A 17,186-nucleotide genomic window follows, 5' to 3' on the forward strand; every position below is an offset into this window, starting at 1 on the left:
TTCTTATCATTTATGATTTAATTTATTTAATCTATCTTTTGAACAAGCAGTGTTGGATGATGGGTATCCTGAAGGGACCTCAGACTATCGTGCCCCTTGCGCAAATGGTGTGAGAGATCACCAGTGGATGGCAGCGCTCTTTCGCGTGTCATGATTTTGAAGAGCCCACGCGTTTCACTCTAGGTTCCCCACTCGGCACGCACCAATGCAGACACGGACCGGATCGGACGCAGCTGGCGCCTGAACGTGTATCCATCTTCATTGCGCTCACGGTGTCCGCTTTCTCCAGCTCGCCGGTATCATGCAGTCTTTAATATCCCCAGTCACCAAAGCAATACTGGTTGCACTGTTTATTTTTGCGATCCTTCTCATTTTGTACGTGATATTATGGTATATATGTCGAGATGTGGATTGTGATCACGGAATTTGATTGAAATTATTGGATGCGTCTTTAAGACATGCACCGGGTGTCCCAGCTTTGGCACTGATCAACAAGGGAGCAAAAGGTGACTCTGGTAAGTGCCCTGTTACTAACCTGATAAACTCCTGGAATGAGAATTAAGAGTGGACAGCACTGATTCGGTATTTTTGTTTTAATATACTGACATTAATGGGGGTGTCGTTTTTCCACTAACGTGTTGCGCTTCACTGGCTGTCAGTAACCAGTGAAAATATCTGCTTTCCTTCCACCTGTTAATGTAGACGCATACAAATTCAAATCATTCCATATGTCCAATTTTGAGCTTTTTAAAACTAATTTGAATTTGAAATCGGGGACTCAAAAATGGAACAACACCTTATTCTCGTTTAAATTAAATTTAGTGGACTCTTTGCTGCCATTAATGATAAAAGAACTTGTTTGCTCATTAAGTTTATATGCAATACTGTATCACATTTCATAAATTCAATTCCCTTCAATTCACCTTCCCAAAAAGACAACAGAGAACAAAGACACGATATATGAGCGAAAATTAACAATAAAAGTTGAGATATGATATCTAGGGCTGTCAGTGGTTTCTAAGCATGGCATCATCTGACTGCCGCCTGATGATGGTGTACAGTTTATGGATGTCTCATTTTTCTGCTGTCAGATACACTAAAGCAAATATCTTATACCAGTTAATCGCACTGGAAGTTTTATGGAAACCTATGGCAAGCCTATTTAACATTTATTCATATAAATTAAAAGCATATTTTGTTATTATATTATTTTCAGGATGTATGTATAATTACTAACGAGTAATCCTATACTAACAAGTGTATTTTTCAATTTCCAGTAGTAACTATTCAATAAATAGTATTTGTATTCCATATTAAGTCACTATTATAGGGCTGTCTATTCAATTAGTACTTATGTACTAGTACTTATTTTCATTACATTTACATTTATGCATTTAGCAGACGCTTTTATCCAAAGCGACTTACAGGTGCATTCAGGCTAACATTTTTTACTTAACATGTGTTCCCTGGGAATCGAACCCACAACCTTTTGTGCTGCTAACACTCTACCACTGAGCCCACAGGAACACTTATCCCATTGCAACAGCAGTTACAACGAATATTCCATTGTAAGTGGCAGAAAAATTGAATGCAGTTTTTCCATCAATTTCTTTATATTTTATATCAACTATTCACAGATTATTGTATTTCAGTTGTTTCAAGGTTGTCCAAGTTTACCTACCTGAATTATTTTACTAATCCTGAAGACAGTGATTACTTTAGTTCAGGTGAGTTTGACAGGCCTATAGAGCTAAACTTCAATCCCTCCAAACCCAGGATTTCTGAAACTCGTAACTCTCAGTGGTTAATTGTTATGCTTTTCAGTTAGAGCTTATTTACAATTGGATACTCGTACCTGTATGTCACCAGGTAACATTTATGTAAAGTTAGAATTGATTTTATATATTTAACTAGCCAGAAAGGCCCATTTAAGTTCAGTTATTAGTAATATTAAATATAATGTGAAAATACAGAGACATAAAACTATATAGGCTACTAGTTGGGTTTACGCAATAAACGGCTTGCCATAGAAACCTGTGGTTCGCCTGTTGTGCGCTTAAGATGTGAGAGCGTTTGGAATTTGGTTCATGCTTTCAGCCATTAGTTATGGAGAGATTCAGGGAGAACTCATTGCTACAGCTTTATGTCTTTTTATTTGTTCTTTTTGTTTTCATTCACCAATGTATTGCCTATAGATGTTCCATAAATCGGCAAAGATTTGATTATGCGTTATCGTTTCCATTGTTTAGAGTAGGATATATATATAGGCTATATATTTATCTATTTCTTCTTTTTGCAAAACGGCTACAATTTCACGCCACTAGCATTGTGACTCACCGATTAAATACTCCGCTCTGAACGTGAGAGGAATCTCAAGTGTCAGCACAGTCACCATATCCCACCAAAACCGCGCAAAACATCCAAATTACCCTCAAAAAGAACCCCAACACCCAGATCAGTGACGAAAAAAAACCCCAAAACAAAAAAAACCAACAATGAAGTGCTATGACAACAGAACCCATTGAAGCGCTTACATTTCCTATCTGAAGGACAAATAGAGGGCAGATAGGTTGTAGTCAACCCAGATTTCATTGTGTTGCTTGTGGAAGATGTCTTATTCTATAGAGTTTAATTAAAAACAAAAAAACTTATAATGATAATAAAAACAGTAATGTTTCTAGGTGTATATTATTTGTGTGCTTGTGCAAGAGAGAGATAATAGAATGATATAAATTCTTTAACTAAACTTGTATTGGCATGCATATTGATGTGTGTGTGTGTGTGTGTGTGATATATATATATACCATATATATACCAAAATGGTCCTTGTATCATTGTATTCTTTACAAAATGACCACAGCTCAATCATATAACTCTTTTAAACAAATAATACAACACAGACATACTGTACATATAGTGCATATTTTGCAATGATTGTGTTGAGGACAGAAAAATAAATTATATATTATTAAATTGTAACATTTATATATTCATGCCTTAAAACCACTGTCAACAGTATGAAGCTGATAGGTGACACTGAATAAGTCCTAATGCCATATTGATTAATTACATTATTAATGTAAGTAAAATATGGAAATTCTGTCATTATTTACTCACTCTTATGTCGTTCTGAAACCGTAAGACTTTGGTTAATCTTCAAAACACAAATTACAATATTTGAACTAAAACCTGAGAGGTTCCCGTCCCTACATTAAAAGTCCATGTAACCAAAGTTTAGAAGATTCAAAATAATCATAAAGGCATTGTAAAATGAATCCATATGAATCATTTGAGCTTCCGTGTTTACATCATGTGATGTTAAAAAAAAAATGTATCATTGTTTAGATGTAAATAAAAGTCTAAATGAAATCTTGTCATCAAAGCAATCATAGATCTTCACAAAACGTAGACCCACTAATTTTTGGTTTGCCAGGACTTTCCAATGAGGGACAGAAATCTCTCAGGTTTCATTAAAAATTTCTTAATTCGTGTTTGGAAGAAGATGAACAAAAGTACTGTGTTTGGATGACATGAGGGTGAACAAATAACAAAACAATTTTCCCTCATGCTCTGAATGCCAACTACACTCCATGTGTGCATATGTAACAAATTACACAACTGTTCTTGGAACAGTGGAACTGGAGAGAGAGAGAGAAAATAAGAAGCGGTAGAGTGAGAGATGGGGGAGGGTTGGAGCTCCCAGGTTAAACGTGCTGTTGTTCTGAATGCATTCTGACAAGGAGTCTGTAGATACAAACAAACTCTGAAGGGGAAAATACAAAAGCTGTTTTGCTATCCAGCATCCCGAGTAAGAGGAAAAGATGGAGAGAGAAGATCGTGTTTATGCGTGAGTGCTTGTTTGTCTGGAGGCTTAGCACTTCTGGAAAGAACGAGTGCGAGTAGGGATTCAGGTCAGTATCAGAACATGCTCAGGGGAAGCCTCCCTGGCCCTGAAAGGATAAAGCAACATGCAGACAGAAGCTCCTCAGGTCACAATGGCACATAATTATTAGTTTTTGAAGTGGCATTGATTTCACCTTGAGGATAAATCCTGAGTGCCGATGTGGAAAACCAAGTTGTCATTTTGTCACACCTCAGCCTCTTTGATTGACCCATGTCCAACATTTTCCTTTTTCCCCCCTGAATTCTCAAACATTATAAAAATTCAGTAACATGTTCATGTTTAAATGATAAACAAAATTAGAAAGAATTGTCTGGTGCTCAGTTTCCACAATCTAAAACATTCATCCTCTTTTCTCAGACAAAATCCCTACTTATAAGGCCTGAGAGCACTTCCAGTAGAAAATGTCTGTTTACATAGCACTAGTCAAACATCAAGGATTCTCCACAACCTGCTGTCACTGCACCAAAGCTGAGCTCCAGGTTTGCGTTCTCTCTCTCTTGAGGGGTTTTCATGGCACATATCCCCCTTGTATGACAGTAGGTTTTACATAAATGCCTGTTTGCTAACCAAAAATAAAAAAAAACGCTTGTCAAGAATATAGTGAAACAGCATGAGATTATTCACACACACAAACACACACATATAAATATATATATATATATATATATATATAATATATATACAAAAAAAAAATAAAAAAAAAAGATAAATTATATGTTTGTGTGTATATATGTGTGTGTGCATATATATATATAGTATTATATATATATATATATATAGATATATATATATATTATATATATATATATATATATATATATATATATATATATATATAGGGAGCGAGAGAGAGCGACAGAGGAAAACTAATAAGGGAAATGCTTCTATCTTGCATTTCTCTAATACAAGTATTTTTATGACAAGTTATTATCAGCATAACAATTCAAGTGACAATTTTAACTGAAAAAACATGAACATGAATTTCAAAAGTGTCTTGGTAACTGACAGAAGAACTTAAGCTGGTGGATCTGGCATCTCCACAAGTAAAAACCTGATGATCCTTGTTATCCAGCAAGATTTGAGAATGTTCCAAAAGCACATCTTGTGTTGTGTAATTCAGTCGCACAAGAACATCTGACGCATCTATATCCCAGCTCCAGTTTTCCCAGAATGTTTTAGAGGTCTTGTTAATTAACACATTAAAATGCTGATGAGTTGAATCAGGTGTTGTTTAATTACTGAGACATCTAAAACATTCAGGTAGGTGGGTCCTCAGTACTGGAGTTTTACTTATTGAGAGAAGAATCTAAAGCAGGGGTGCCCAAACTCGGTTCTGGAGGGCTGGTGTCCTGCAGAGTTTAGCTCCAACTTGCCTCAACACACCTTCCGGGAAGTTTCTAGCATGCCTAAGAGCTTGATTAGCTGGTTCAGTTGTGTTTGATTAGGGTTAGAGATAAACTCTGCAGGACACCGCCCCTCCAGGACAGAGTTTGGGCACCCCGATCTAAAGTAAACTGCTAAATTTGAGGGTCTCCACAGTTTACAAAATGTAGGGGAAAACAATTACTAATAAATAAAAATAAGCTGAAATTTACAGAGGGGGAAAAATAGGCTGGAACGAACGTGATCAAAAGCATACTCATACAGAACAGCCTATATCATCCATTTGCATCATACATCATAAATAAACATTGCATAACATATGTGCACAATTTTGATGTAACAGTCTATCAATATTTAATCTGCATCAGCTGATAACTGTACCCAGCTGGCCGATTAAGGTCATCATAAAATCTAAACTGACATTTTATTTTCTATGGAAGGTTATTCCACCTAGTGACATTTAAAAATAGTGCAATAGTTAATTGTGAACTTTGAGTAAATATTGTATAAAAAAATAAAAAAAAAATAAAACAGTTCAGTTAAAATTAACAATTTTATCTTATTTCCTATCATAAAATTTTATTATAGGGCATCTATCTACATTATGTTGGCTAGCTCTCTAGTTATTCAATCTGCACTGGGCACTAAAATCTCTCTTTTTTTTACAGGGGTATCTCTAAAGGGATAGTTTACCTAAAAATAAAAATTTTGTAATGATTCACTCACTCTCAAGTTGTGAATTTCTTCACAATATTTTGAAGAATGTGAGTAACCAAACAGTTTCTTGTACCCATTGTGTGTCGTAGTATTTATTTATGCTACTTATGCTAGAGTCGGACTTGTATCCCGAAGGTTGTGGGTTCGAGTCTCAGGTCCGGCAGGGATTGTTGCTGGGGGGAGTGAATAACCAGCTCTCGCTTCCAACTTCAATACCAAGACTGAGGTGAGACCCTTGAGCAAGGAACCGAACCCCCAACTGTTCCCCGGGCGCTGCAGCAATATGACTGCCCACTGCTCCTGGTGTGTGTTCAAAGTGTGTTTGTGTGTGTTCACTACTGTGTGCATGCACTTGGATGGGTGAAATGCAGAGCACAGTTTCCCAAGTATGGGTCATACATGGCCACATGTCACCACTTCACTTTCTATGTTGTTCCAGCAACTGTTTACACACATTCATCACTGTTAAGTTACCCACCTTCATCAAAAAACACTTTTATGTTCAACAGAAAAAGGAAACTTATACAGATACATGTCATACTCAATATTTTGCAATATTGTCGACTTTATTGCACAGACACCACTGAAAAAAAAAAAAAAATAAAAAAAAAAAACCCTGGACCTTGATGTCCTTGAATTAACGGTGAACTGGTATTAACTGGATTTTCTGGGTGAAATATTCGCTTTATGGAGCCCGTTTCTGCCACAGAATAAAAAATAAAATAAGAAGGCAATTGCATCTTTTTATAAAACAATTCGTACTTTGTTTCTCGCAGTTTTGAGGAAAAAGAAATTCAGCGATATAAACTTGCCGACTGTTTTCTCAGAACTGCGATGAAAAAAAAAAAAAAAAAAAGAACTGTGAGGCGGAAACGGGCTTCCATAGATTGCACACTTTTTTTTTTTTTTTTTTTTGGTAACGTTAATCTTCACCAGCTACATTTTTTCCCCATTTCTTGGTAGTGGTAACTCTCCGTAACTCTGCATCCAGACTCTCAAGTGTGTCTACAGTGATTGACGTAGAAAGCGGAACTATCGAACAAACAGCTGATAACATTCTGCTGTACTTCAACACGGAGCGTAAATACTGAGACACTCGCTGTCATCTTCAAACATGTGGTGGCTTTTACCTTGTATCCTCGGCTTCATCAGACTCTACTTAGACGGCGTCAAAGTTCTTCTATACCAGCTTTTCAACAGATCCTTCACCCTGCCAGGTTAGAGGTTTTTATGGTCACGGATTTGTAGTGATCTGAAGGGCGCTTGTTTTATTGTCGAACAGCTGTCAAACAGTTATTCAGTAGCTAGGAGCTGCCAGGAACAGATTGGGAACGTTTAGAATCGCTTCGTGAGAAGTGCGCTTAAAGGGGACAGTTTTCAACAATAAAAATTCTGCATTTATTTGCTCACTTTCATGTTCTTCCGAACCAGTATTATTTTCTTTTTTTTTCTTTTTTTTTCCCCCGATAACACACAAAATCAGTCCCCGTTCACTTCTATTGTATGGTGAAAGGTGCAATGAAAGGATAGTGAGACTGTTATTTATTTTCCACTGAGTAAAAAATAAAATAAAATAAAAGTCAGTAAAAGATATGAGAGACTAGAGATAAATTATTACAGTTTACCGTTTTTTTCTTTCTTTCTTTTTTTTTTTGAGTCGACTTTCTTTTAACATTTCTTTATACTTTTTGATATTGAAACGGTTGTTTGTATATTATGGCTGCTAACTTGGCTGTGATTATGCATAAACCTAAAAGAAATAGTTGTTATCTAAACATAGCCGACTGTAACCTTTGACCTATTTACTCCAAAGCTTAGGTCTTTTTTATAAAGACACTTTATAATACATTTAATTAAAACTGATTATATAATTGATGTTGATGTTCACTTAAATAGTTAGAAATGTACTGTATTTATAATGTATTTGTTTTAAATGTCTTAAAAAAATTATTAAATGTAGTCTACATACTTATGCCCATTTATTAAAGAGTATGTAATTTAATTTATAGCAGACTCTGGGTGATTTAGAGTGTTGCCAGAGATTCAGTGATTTATGCATTATCACAAACTTATCACATGTTTCTTCTACTTAAGATTGTTCCATTGCAATTTTAGACGGCTCTTTATTTAAATTTAAATCACTGTTACAGGGCAAGGTCCCAGCGCAAAGCAAAAGGATTAGACTCAAAATCCATCCTCACACCTCATGGTCTTTTGTATCAGAAATATTTAAATCTTCTGAAGCCTGACCGGATGTAGCTATAAAGAAAAAAAAATAAAAAAGAAAGAAAGATGATTAAGAAACACTGATTTTAAGACTTATTTGCATTATTGGACTATGGTCCTGAAAATGGTAAGCTTTGCAGTTTAACTAATTTTAACTGGACATTTCAACATGGAAATGGCAACAAAGGTAACACTGCTTATTAGTGATGATTGTTAGAATTTTCTTTTGCTTAAATGCACAAGTGCACTTGTTTTTTCTTCATTATTGATACTAATAAGTACCCATAAAGCAACAGAGTGAAGTAATAGCATAATTAGTAGGATTAATGACAAAAAAACAGGTCATGCTGTTTCCCAGTATATCGTGTGTAGGATTGCAGTTTTCTACATTTAATCATCCCTGAGACCACAGTACATCCAAGAACACTCAAAGAGGGATGTCCAAACAAAGACAAGTCTGTGTCAGTGTGTAAACATCTTTTTTAGATAAAAAAACCACACCACACAAACACACTAAAAAAAACAATTTTCTAATTTTTTTTTTTTTTTTTCATACTTTCCTGTCTTGCCCAGATTTGCCCAAGCAAATGGAAAGGTTGCCATAGTTGTACAGGGGGAACCAGAGGAATGGGATATGAGATTTCCAGACATCTTGCCAGCCTGGACATGCATGTGGTCATTGGTATAGTATCATCTCATACCTGATTACAAATCATTGAAACCAAATCCATTTCTTTTGGTGTCTTGACGTCCAGTTTACAGATCAGTTTTCTTGTAGTACTGTAGCCTTTTATTTGCTTTTCTGGTACTTGTGATTGATTTTGAAAAATTTTCATACCACGTACAGTCAGTTATAAGTATGACTGGTGCTAACGGAGCACCAACCCAATGTTTCCCTCCTTTTTTTTTCTGCCTGTCAGTTTGCATTATCAATAAGAGCTCTCTCATGAAGTATGGGTGTCACATAAAAGGCAATAAGAAGGGCTTATGCAAGAGTAACTCTCCTCACATGTTCATTCAAACGCAGGACAGGTTTCTTAGGGTACTGTATGTGTTGGAAGAGAACTTGACAGAATTTTTTTTTGTTTTTTTTCCAGACACTTTTTATTTTTTGGTTAAAGCCTGTTGGTAAAGTTTGTGTGCTAAAATTGTTGTGCAATTGCTGCTTGAAACCTGAGGTAAACCTTTGCATCTTTGTTGGTAAACTGTCAGAAAAAAATGGTAAAATTGTTTGTCATTGGGGAAGGAGCCTATCCTCAAAGATATTTTTTTGTACATCACCTACTCCTAAATGTTGTTCATTAGTACCTTTACAGTACGTTACTTATATTAAGACTTAAATGGTAATATGCTACCTTGTAATACTGCATTAAAAATACCTTATTTTTCTGATAATTTGCCCTGAAACATCCATGTTATATACAAATTTATATATAAAGTGAGTCTTTTTCCTTGAAATAATTTTTTTAAGAATTTGATTGAAGGTGCATTCAGTAATTAGAAGAACTAGAGGCGACGAAAGCCGACGGTGTTGTCGCCTCGCGTTGACAGCGGCTGGACCAAAATCGGCACTTAAACACACACACCGCACAGACTACAGCCGACTGCAAAACTAACACCTGTCTGTTTTGCACCTGCGTGAGAGGAAATATCTGTCTATATTAGCAGCTATCATTAAATTATATATTTGTCATTAAAAGGGAGAAATGGAAAACGAGGATATACAAGATATACGCAGATTTACAAAACGTAAACAAAGCAGCGCTTGCCTACCATTTTGAATAATAGTTATTTTGATAACTTTCTTAATTTTAAGTGGCTCCTGTTATGAAAATATTCGGAATGCTTGGGTAAGATCAAATACAGTAACATTAGAACAGCGCTTTATCTGTGCTGCATGCATTACTCGGTTTCAATCACTTTCACTTTAATTCCTGGGCACTGACTTGTTCGATAAACTGAACATCCAATCAGAGTTCCCACTTGTGCCGAAGGCTCCGATGCCAATTCAACATGTTGATGTGAGCCGGACGAGAGCTGACGTGTGGAACACACCATATATATATATATATATATATATATATATGAATGAGAGTGTGAGATCAATTAGTATGCTTAATATGGTTCTTTTCTATCTTTTTTTTCTCTTCTTCAGCTGGGAACCTGAAGAACAGGAGGGTCTGGCAAGCCGTGAAGAAGATTCGAGAAGATTGTAAATTCAGGGAAACAGGTAAAATTCATTCATTCAATTCAAGTAAAATCTTTGAAGAGCCTTGGGGTTTTAAGTTGTCGGTTGTGTATAAAAGGGCTCTGTAAGTTCTCAAGCATCACGTACCCTCCTCCAGTATCGGTCGATCCTGACCTTTATGTATCTCCTGGAGGTGATGATTTACTCCGCAATGACCATGCATGCTACTTAATTTGCAGCTAAACAAGATAATTTTTTTCTTGCCATGTTTGGATTGGTGGGTTTACTGGAAGAATGTGGTGAGAGCAAGCAGAAGAATACCAAGAGAGATGATGTTTGATGATTGTGTTCGCTGAAGAATCCATAACCTCATTATAATGCAGATGGGATATTGAGAGCCGCAATTCGGATAAGAAGGCACGCGCAATTCCCTGCGGTATCCACCCCTCCCCCCCCCGAGGATTTTAAACTGCTAGGCGAGAACAGGCCCCGTCGGTTTTCACTTCTAGCTTGTTTCATCATAGAGCTATTGAAGTTGAGAAATAAAGCACTGGACACGGGAAGCTGTCACTTCTGGCCCTCATCTAGGCGGTCAGTCTTGTTGCTCTAAACCATAACCTTAAATACCAGTTTTGAAATTGGTCTTGGGGTTTCTCAGAGGGTCGGGGGGGTGATGCTGCGAAAATGACGGATGTGCTAAGGATTCAAGAAATGAGGTCCATTCAAAACAGCAAAGGCCTGGCTAGAGGTCTTTTTGTGTGCGTGTATGTTGGGGCTCTTTGCTCTGCATGATCTGTCACTGTACTTCTTTAAGCTGGTCTAATAGATGACACATGATCGCTCTTTATACGGCTACAATCATCTAAGTGAGGGTTAGACATCACATCCAGTTAAATGGAGGAGGTGTTTTAGGGAAAACAAGATAGACTGAGCTGACAAAGATAAGACGTGTAATTAAAATGGGCTCAGACTGCTGTAAAGGAACTTTAAAGTCAAGCAGCCTTCTTATTCAAGATGGTTTTACTGCGGTTTTAAATTGGACATTCTAAATGTTGCCGTGTGGCTGGGTTAATATAAAGAATGCTGTTCCAGGATGATGCTGGTTTAAAAAACAATTGGTGGGGTCAAAGAGTTCACACTTGAAAATGTTTACTTAAATGCTTAGCTATTTTATTTAGGCCTGGTTTCACAGACCGGGCTTAGACTAAGCCAGGATTAGGCCATAGTTCAATTAGGACATTTAAGTATTTTTTTTTATGAATGTGTCTTAGAAAAAGAATTACTGGTGTGTATCTTGAGACAAAACAAGGACACTGACATGTTTCAAGATCAGTCAGTGCAAGTTTCTTTTACTTGAAACAGCTTAGACTTACATTTTAGTCTGGGACTAGTCTTAAGCCTTGTCAGTGAAACCCGTGGGGATAATCACACTGAACGGGGGTGTGTCGTTCCCACTTTTGAATAACAGTGAATTACACTAAGATTGCCAGATTTGTGTTGCTTCAACACAACAGAGACTAGCCTATAGAACATCCAAGATGTCACTCGTATATTTTTGAACGGGGAAAAAATGCAACGCTTACTATGGCCACTTTCAATCGCAGGAAGCCACCACCTTCTGATTGAAGGAAGCCAATCGCTAATCAGTAAAGTCAGCGCATCACTGCAGCTGCCGTTAGAAAGTCCTGGTTGCTATAGAAACAGTCAGCGTCGTGAGACGTTGCGCCGAGACGGGCTGATCTAGCCTGAGAAATAAGCTTTTTTATAACACTGTTTCAGCAAAAACATTTATGACACAGTTGTTGTCAGTCGTAAGCTTTGTGAACAGTGTTGGGAGAATTTGTTGTTTCCCCATACAAATTGATTTGGAGCTGCACTTGCATGCCCGAGAGGTGTTTCAAAGATGGCCGCCGAGTGACTGACTTGCCAAAACTCTTTGAACACAAGCATCTTATGACACATGCTGACATCTATTATTAGGAATTAAACTTAATGGAACTCAACTGAAGTGAATGACATTTACCTAGGCTCATTCACAATAATTGAAAAGTAATCCAAGGACTGCAGTTATTCTTACCGCAGTTAAATTTGTCACTGTTAAGGGGTCATCAGATGACCATTTTCCACAAGTTGATATGATTTCTATGAGGGTCTTAAATGAAAATGTCCTAACATAGTTTTGTTAAAAATTTCTCATGGTAAGGGTCAAAAACAGCTCTGTCTACGCACAAATGAATTTTACATTCGTTCGTAAAACTCGTTAACTAGCACATATTAGGAAAAGGCGATTTGCAAAGATTCATTAACAACTCATTTTTCTTCTTCTGGAGGTGAAGCTGGATCACGAATGATTGGTGCGAATGATAAACCATTTAAGTAGTTTGGGGTGGGCAACCCTTTCAGAAACAAGGTAATCCACTGCTTCTTCAGCAGGCTCTGATGTTGGGAGTAAATGACAACTGCTATGTTCATTATTACATCCAACAACAGAACACCTCAATCGATTAGGAGACATTCATGTCTTACCCCTGCTCTGGCGGTGAAACAATGGTGGGACTGATGACACGGTCACTCAGGGCGGTCTAAGGTAAGACAGTCAGTCCAGACTGTGCTGAAACGATACTGTCAATCAAACTACCATGGGAGGGGACCTGTCTGTGTTGATGTCACAAAGGACAGGCCTCTGAGATCGGCATCGATTTCAGAAAGGGGAAATCATTTAATGAGATTAAAAAGGGTGTGTGTGAACACACACTACAACACACATTTCAGTTTAAAACCACTTGCATGCATGTTGCATGTAGCATCCGATGACTCCTTTAACAACAACATATCCTGTGTTTTTCACTAACTTGCAGCATAGTTGAAATTATTATTGTATTGCTCACTAAGCATGCATAATTTATAAGAAGTCTGAGTAATAGTTTTGTTTATCATGCTGCTATGAGTGTGACGTTATAGGCAATGTTACAGTAATAAAAATTGAGTTGAACACAGACTCAACATCCTCATTTCCATAATGACCAGCACAATCTACCAAGAGCATTGCAAATTACCAACTGCTTCGAGGCATGCTTTTTAGGGCATTAAATAATGCCGCAAATACAAATGAATTGACGAACCTGCTAATCTTAAAAAGTCCTAAATCGTGTTGCCTGATTCATTTCATTTCCCACTGCCAAATGAGGGTTTGCGCTGGCGCAAGCTTATAGTAAATCTGGCCCTATAAGTTCAAAACAATTTTAACATGCTGCCAAATTTCAAAATTGATACGTTTTTGTTACTTTTGTCATTAGAATACATACGTGTCAGTTTACTAACTCTGTAGATTTGCCTGCGTAGCTCAGCACAATAGGAACGAGCTCCGATACGAATTCCATGGTACTACGGTTTGAGTAACAAAATGGTTTAAAACCATCGTATTTAAAAAAGTAAAGCAGCACAGTTGCACCATGAATGAGTTTTTTATATCACTTCCGCCTTCTTTAACACTATCAGTTAGGTTTCATTTGGTTAAGGGAGTATTTCCTACACCGATTAGTTGACACTCTCTGCGACAGTTCAATGCAAACCTACCACAGAATAAAAATGTGGCCACGGTCATGTATTGAACATGCATGCAGAGCTCACTTTGAAACGGAGCCGCAAGAATGTGCAGTAGTAGGTATCAGTGTCGCAGAAACGTCACCACACGTACATATTTTCCCAATGAGAATGACTTGAAGATGGTGTGTGAAAGCATTAGTTAGAACAGGTTTAATTATTATAAAACACGCCTAATGCTTTGCATAAACTGGTATGTCTTTCCTGGCACATAAAATACTAAAACCTGATATGACTGCTGTTCAAAAAAATGTTGTTCTTAGTTAAAGAAAAAGAGTACTTTTATTCAACAAGGATGAGTTTAATTGGTCAAGATGTTTAAATTTTCTATTTCAAATAACCTGCTGTTCTTTTCTAACTTCTGTTCATCAAAGAATGCTGTGGGAAAATCAACATGTTTCAAATTTCCACAATATTAATATGAAACAGCACTGTTTTTTCAGTCTTGAAGAGATAGACAAACCAGTAGGTCTGTATTAGAATGATTAAGGATCATGTTAAACTGAAGACTGGACAGTTATTTTATATCAAATATACTAAATGTAGCCTTAGTTGTGCGCATAACAGACCTTCCTTACTGATCCCTAAACTTTGTTGAAACCGGCGTAATACCAATCTTAATTTGGGCCACCAGAAAATTTTTTTTTAATGTGAACCCCCTAAGTGAATTGAATTTTTGATATCTTGGAATGTACTCCCCAACTATAGTTGAATTGAACCGACCAAAATGGCACTGGCCACATCACGTCTTGGGGGTTCCACGTTGATGCTTTACTACGGGCAGCTCCAGAGGATAGTGTCGCGTCTTAGACAGATAGTGCGGAGTGACACTGATTCAGGGGCGTGGACGCGCTGCTGGCAGCGACAACTCGTCCCACGCTAAATTCCGCTCATCCTCTATCTCTGCCACTGACAGCAACAAGGCGCCGTGACAGAGCTGAGCCATGGCAGGCGGCCATACACTCTGTCAACCGCATGACGGATTCAATTCACTCTGGAGGAGGCGGACAGTTATGTTTCACCAAGGCTGTTTTTCCACCCATCCTCCGCTTGTCCTTATTTCTCCGAAAAGCTGCGCAGCTCCGCAATCTGGGGGGTAGATTTGTGAGTGACGAGGCCGTTTGTAGCGGTTTCAGAAACAGCGTCTTGTGTCAGATGTTCAGATTTGGGTTTTCATGGAGTCTGGCCATAACAGACTCTGAAGATCATGACACACACTTCAGGGTTTTAATGTATCAGTTTGACCAACGATCTGCTTGAAATGTGAACTACCATATTGTATGCCCATCAAACTGTCGGTTGTAAATATCTGTTCCTCTGCTTGTGCATAGGCGGCCTCTCAATTCACAGTTGTTGTAAATAGTATGGTGAGATTATCATTAGTGCTGCCTTAATTCTAGTGCCTTAAAAAAAGTATTGCAAAGGTGCTGGGATAGTATTACTTTACCCAGGGCTTGTAGTCACTTTTTGGGCTATTGTCGCATAACACTTTGAATTTTGTGCACATCACGCAAGTTGATTTTTCCAGTTTATTGAAAATATGGCAAGGAATGTAGTTCTTCTTCTGCAATACAAGTTTTCTCCAGACATAACAGGGCCCAAAGTTTCCACTTTTGAGTCAGATTCTCTCTGTGATAATAACCTATCTTCCGAGTTCTTGAGGATAATCCAAGTGCCTTCTTAGCACACCATGAGGAGAGCTTTCATGTTACTGTCTTGGTGAGGAAATGTTTCTGCCTTGCTGCTCTCGTCTATCCATGGATCTATTTTTGCCCAGTGTCTTCTGCTGTTAGTCATGCTGAGCACTCATTGGATTGTTGTTTCTGGGGTTTCTTTATTACTTCTTGGCATTGGCAGCTATTTCAAAATGTTCTGCATTTGGATGAATCGTGGTGGGAATTGTTGATTCCACCCATTGACCTCAAATCTTTTGAATATTTTCTTCAGACTCATTCACTTTATCGATTATTGCCGCCTGATTCTATACTCTGGTCCTTGTCGTTCAGTGACTTGCATGCTAAATTGAGCAATCAATATATAGTCCCGTAAGGGCATTTGTACAGCAGATTCTTCTTCAGAATGAGATGTCTGATGTGGGGGTTTTTGTTGTCATGAAAAAATCTCAGTTCAAGAGTTAAAAGTAGCAACTACTTTCAGTGAAAGTTCATGGATCTCGTTCATTGGATCAATTCTATACTTTCCACTAGACAGAAAGTACTAGTTGTGTTCGTTGATAAATAGAAGGTTCAAAAGAAATAGCATTTAATTGATTTCTTTTTGTAACATTATAAATATCTTTACTGTCACTTTTGATCAATTAAGGTGAAAAGAAAAACGCGGGGGAAACTGGTTATAACCAAAAAGTTATAATTTAGAACATAAAAAGGAACTGTGGTATCAAGATTTTGTGACTATATTGGTTTATTAACCAGGGTTAGTATAAGTAACCAAAACTAAACACAAAAGTTACTGCGAAAATAGAGAGGAGGAAAATATTTACAGTGGTGGCCAATAATTATTGGAACACTTATATTTTCAGCAGCTAAAAAATGGTTTTAAAGTCAGTTTTATTTCTATCTTTTAGTAGGTGTCAGTAGGAAATACTCAGAAACGAAGATAAAATTAATGTAAAAAAGAACTTAGACAGATTTAAAAAAAAATCAATAATAGTACTGCAAAAATTGGGACAGCAGATACAAAATTATAACTATAATAAGGCATCTCAGGTGATACTAAAATAACACTATTTATGACTCTCAATTCTGGGGGGGGGGGGGGGGGGAGGGGGGGGGGGGGGGGGGGGGGGGGGGGGGGTCTTATTCTGTACTCAACGAACAGAATGAGTTTCATTGTAAACGTCCATATATAACCTGTATGTAATTCTCAAGTAGGTCATGTTGAGAGTTTATTGTGGTACCTTTTGACAAGCCACTGGCAGCTGCTGATGGTGAACAGCAGACTCTGCACAGCAAACCTGCACAGACCTTCTTGATCCTCACCATTGGATCAGTGTTTGGAAAATATCTGCTCTGTTGCAGGGGTGACGGCACCTACTGGGCCTGATGTAATTAGACGACACCCAACATATGCCCAAACACACACGTGATCAAAGGTTCAGAAAGTTGTTGTTTTCAACAGGTAAAAAAAATTTTATTATTGAGACAC

At 37.5% G+C, this 17,186-nt stretch overlaps 2 protein-coding genes across 3 annotated transcripts in view; one reads left to right on the forward strand and one right to left on the reverse strand.

Annotated features, from left to right (window-relative positions):
• LOC109064757 (CD99 antigen-like protein 2) overlaps window positions 1-17,186 on the reverse strand; it is a 289,995-nt gene that overhangs the window by 6,566 nt on the left and 266,243 nt on the right. The gene's annotated exons all lie outside the window — the stretch shown is intronic.
• LOC109094305 (charged multivesicular body protein 2Bb) overlaps window positions 106-17,186 on the forward strand; it is a 338,419-nt gene continuing 321,338 nt past the window's right edge. Inside the window, exons 1-2 of one of the 2 annotated variants that reach the window (XM_042757432.1) lie at window positions 106-515; window positions 6,968-7,221. In XM_042757432.1, coding sequence (XP_042613366.1) covers window positions 7,119-7,221 — 103 coding nt within the window. In that variant the 5' untranslated portion in view covers window positions 106-515; window positions 6,968-7,118. The remainder of the gene's footprint in view (window positions 516-6,967; window positions 7,222-17,186) is intronic. The other variant, XM_042757437.1, reaches the window with a different exon arrangement.

This window comes from Cyprinus carpio, chromosome A1, assembly GCF_018340385.1.
Source record: "Cyprinus carpio isolate SPL01 chromosome A1, ASM1834038v1, whole genome shotgun sequence".
Taxonomy (NCBI): Eukaryota; Metazoa; Chordata; class Actinopteri; order Cypriniformes; family Cyprinidae; genus Cyprinus; species Cyprinus carpio.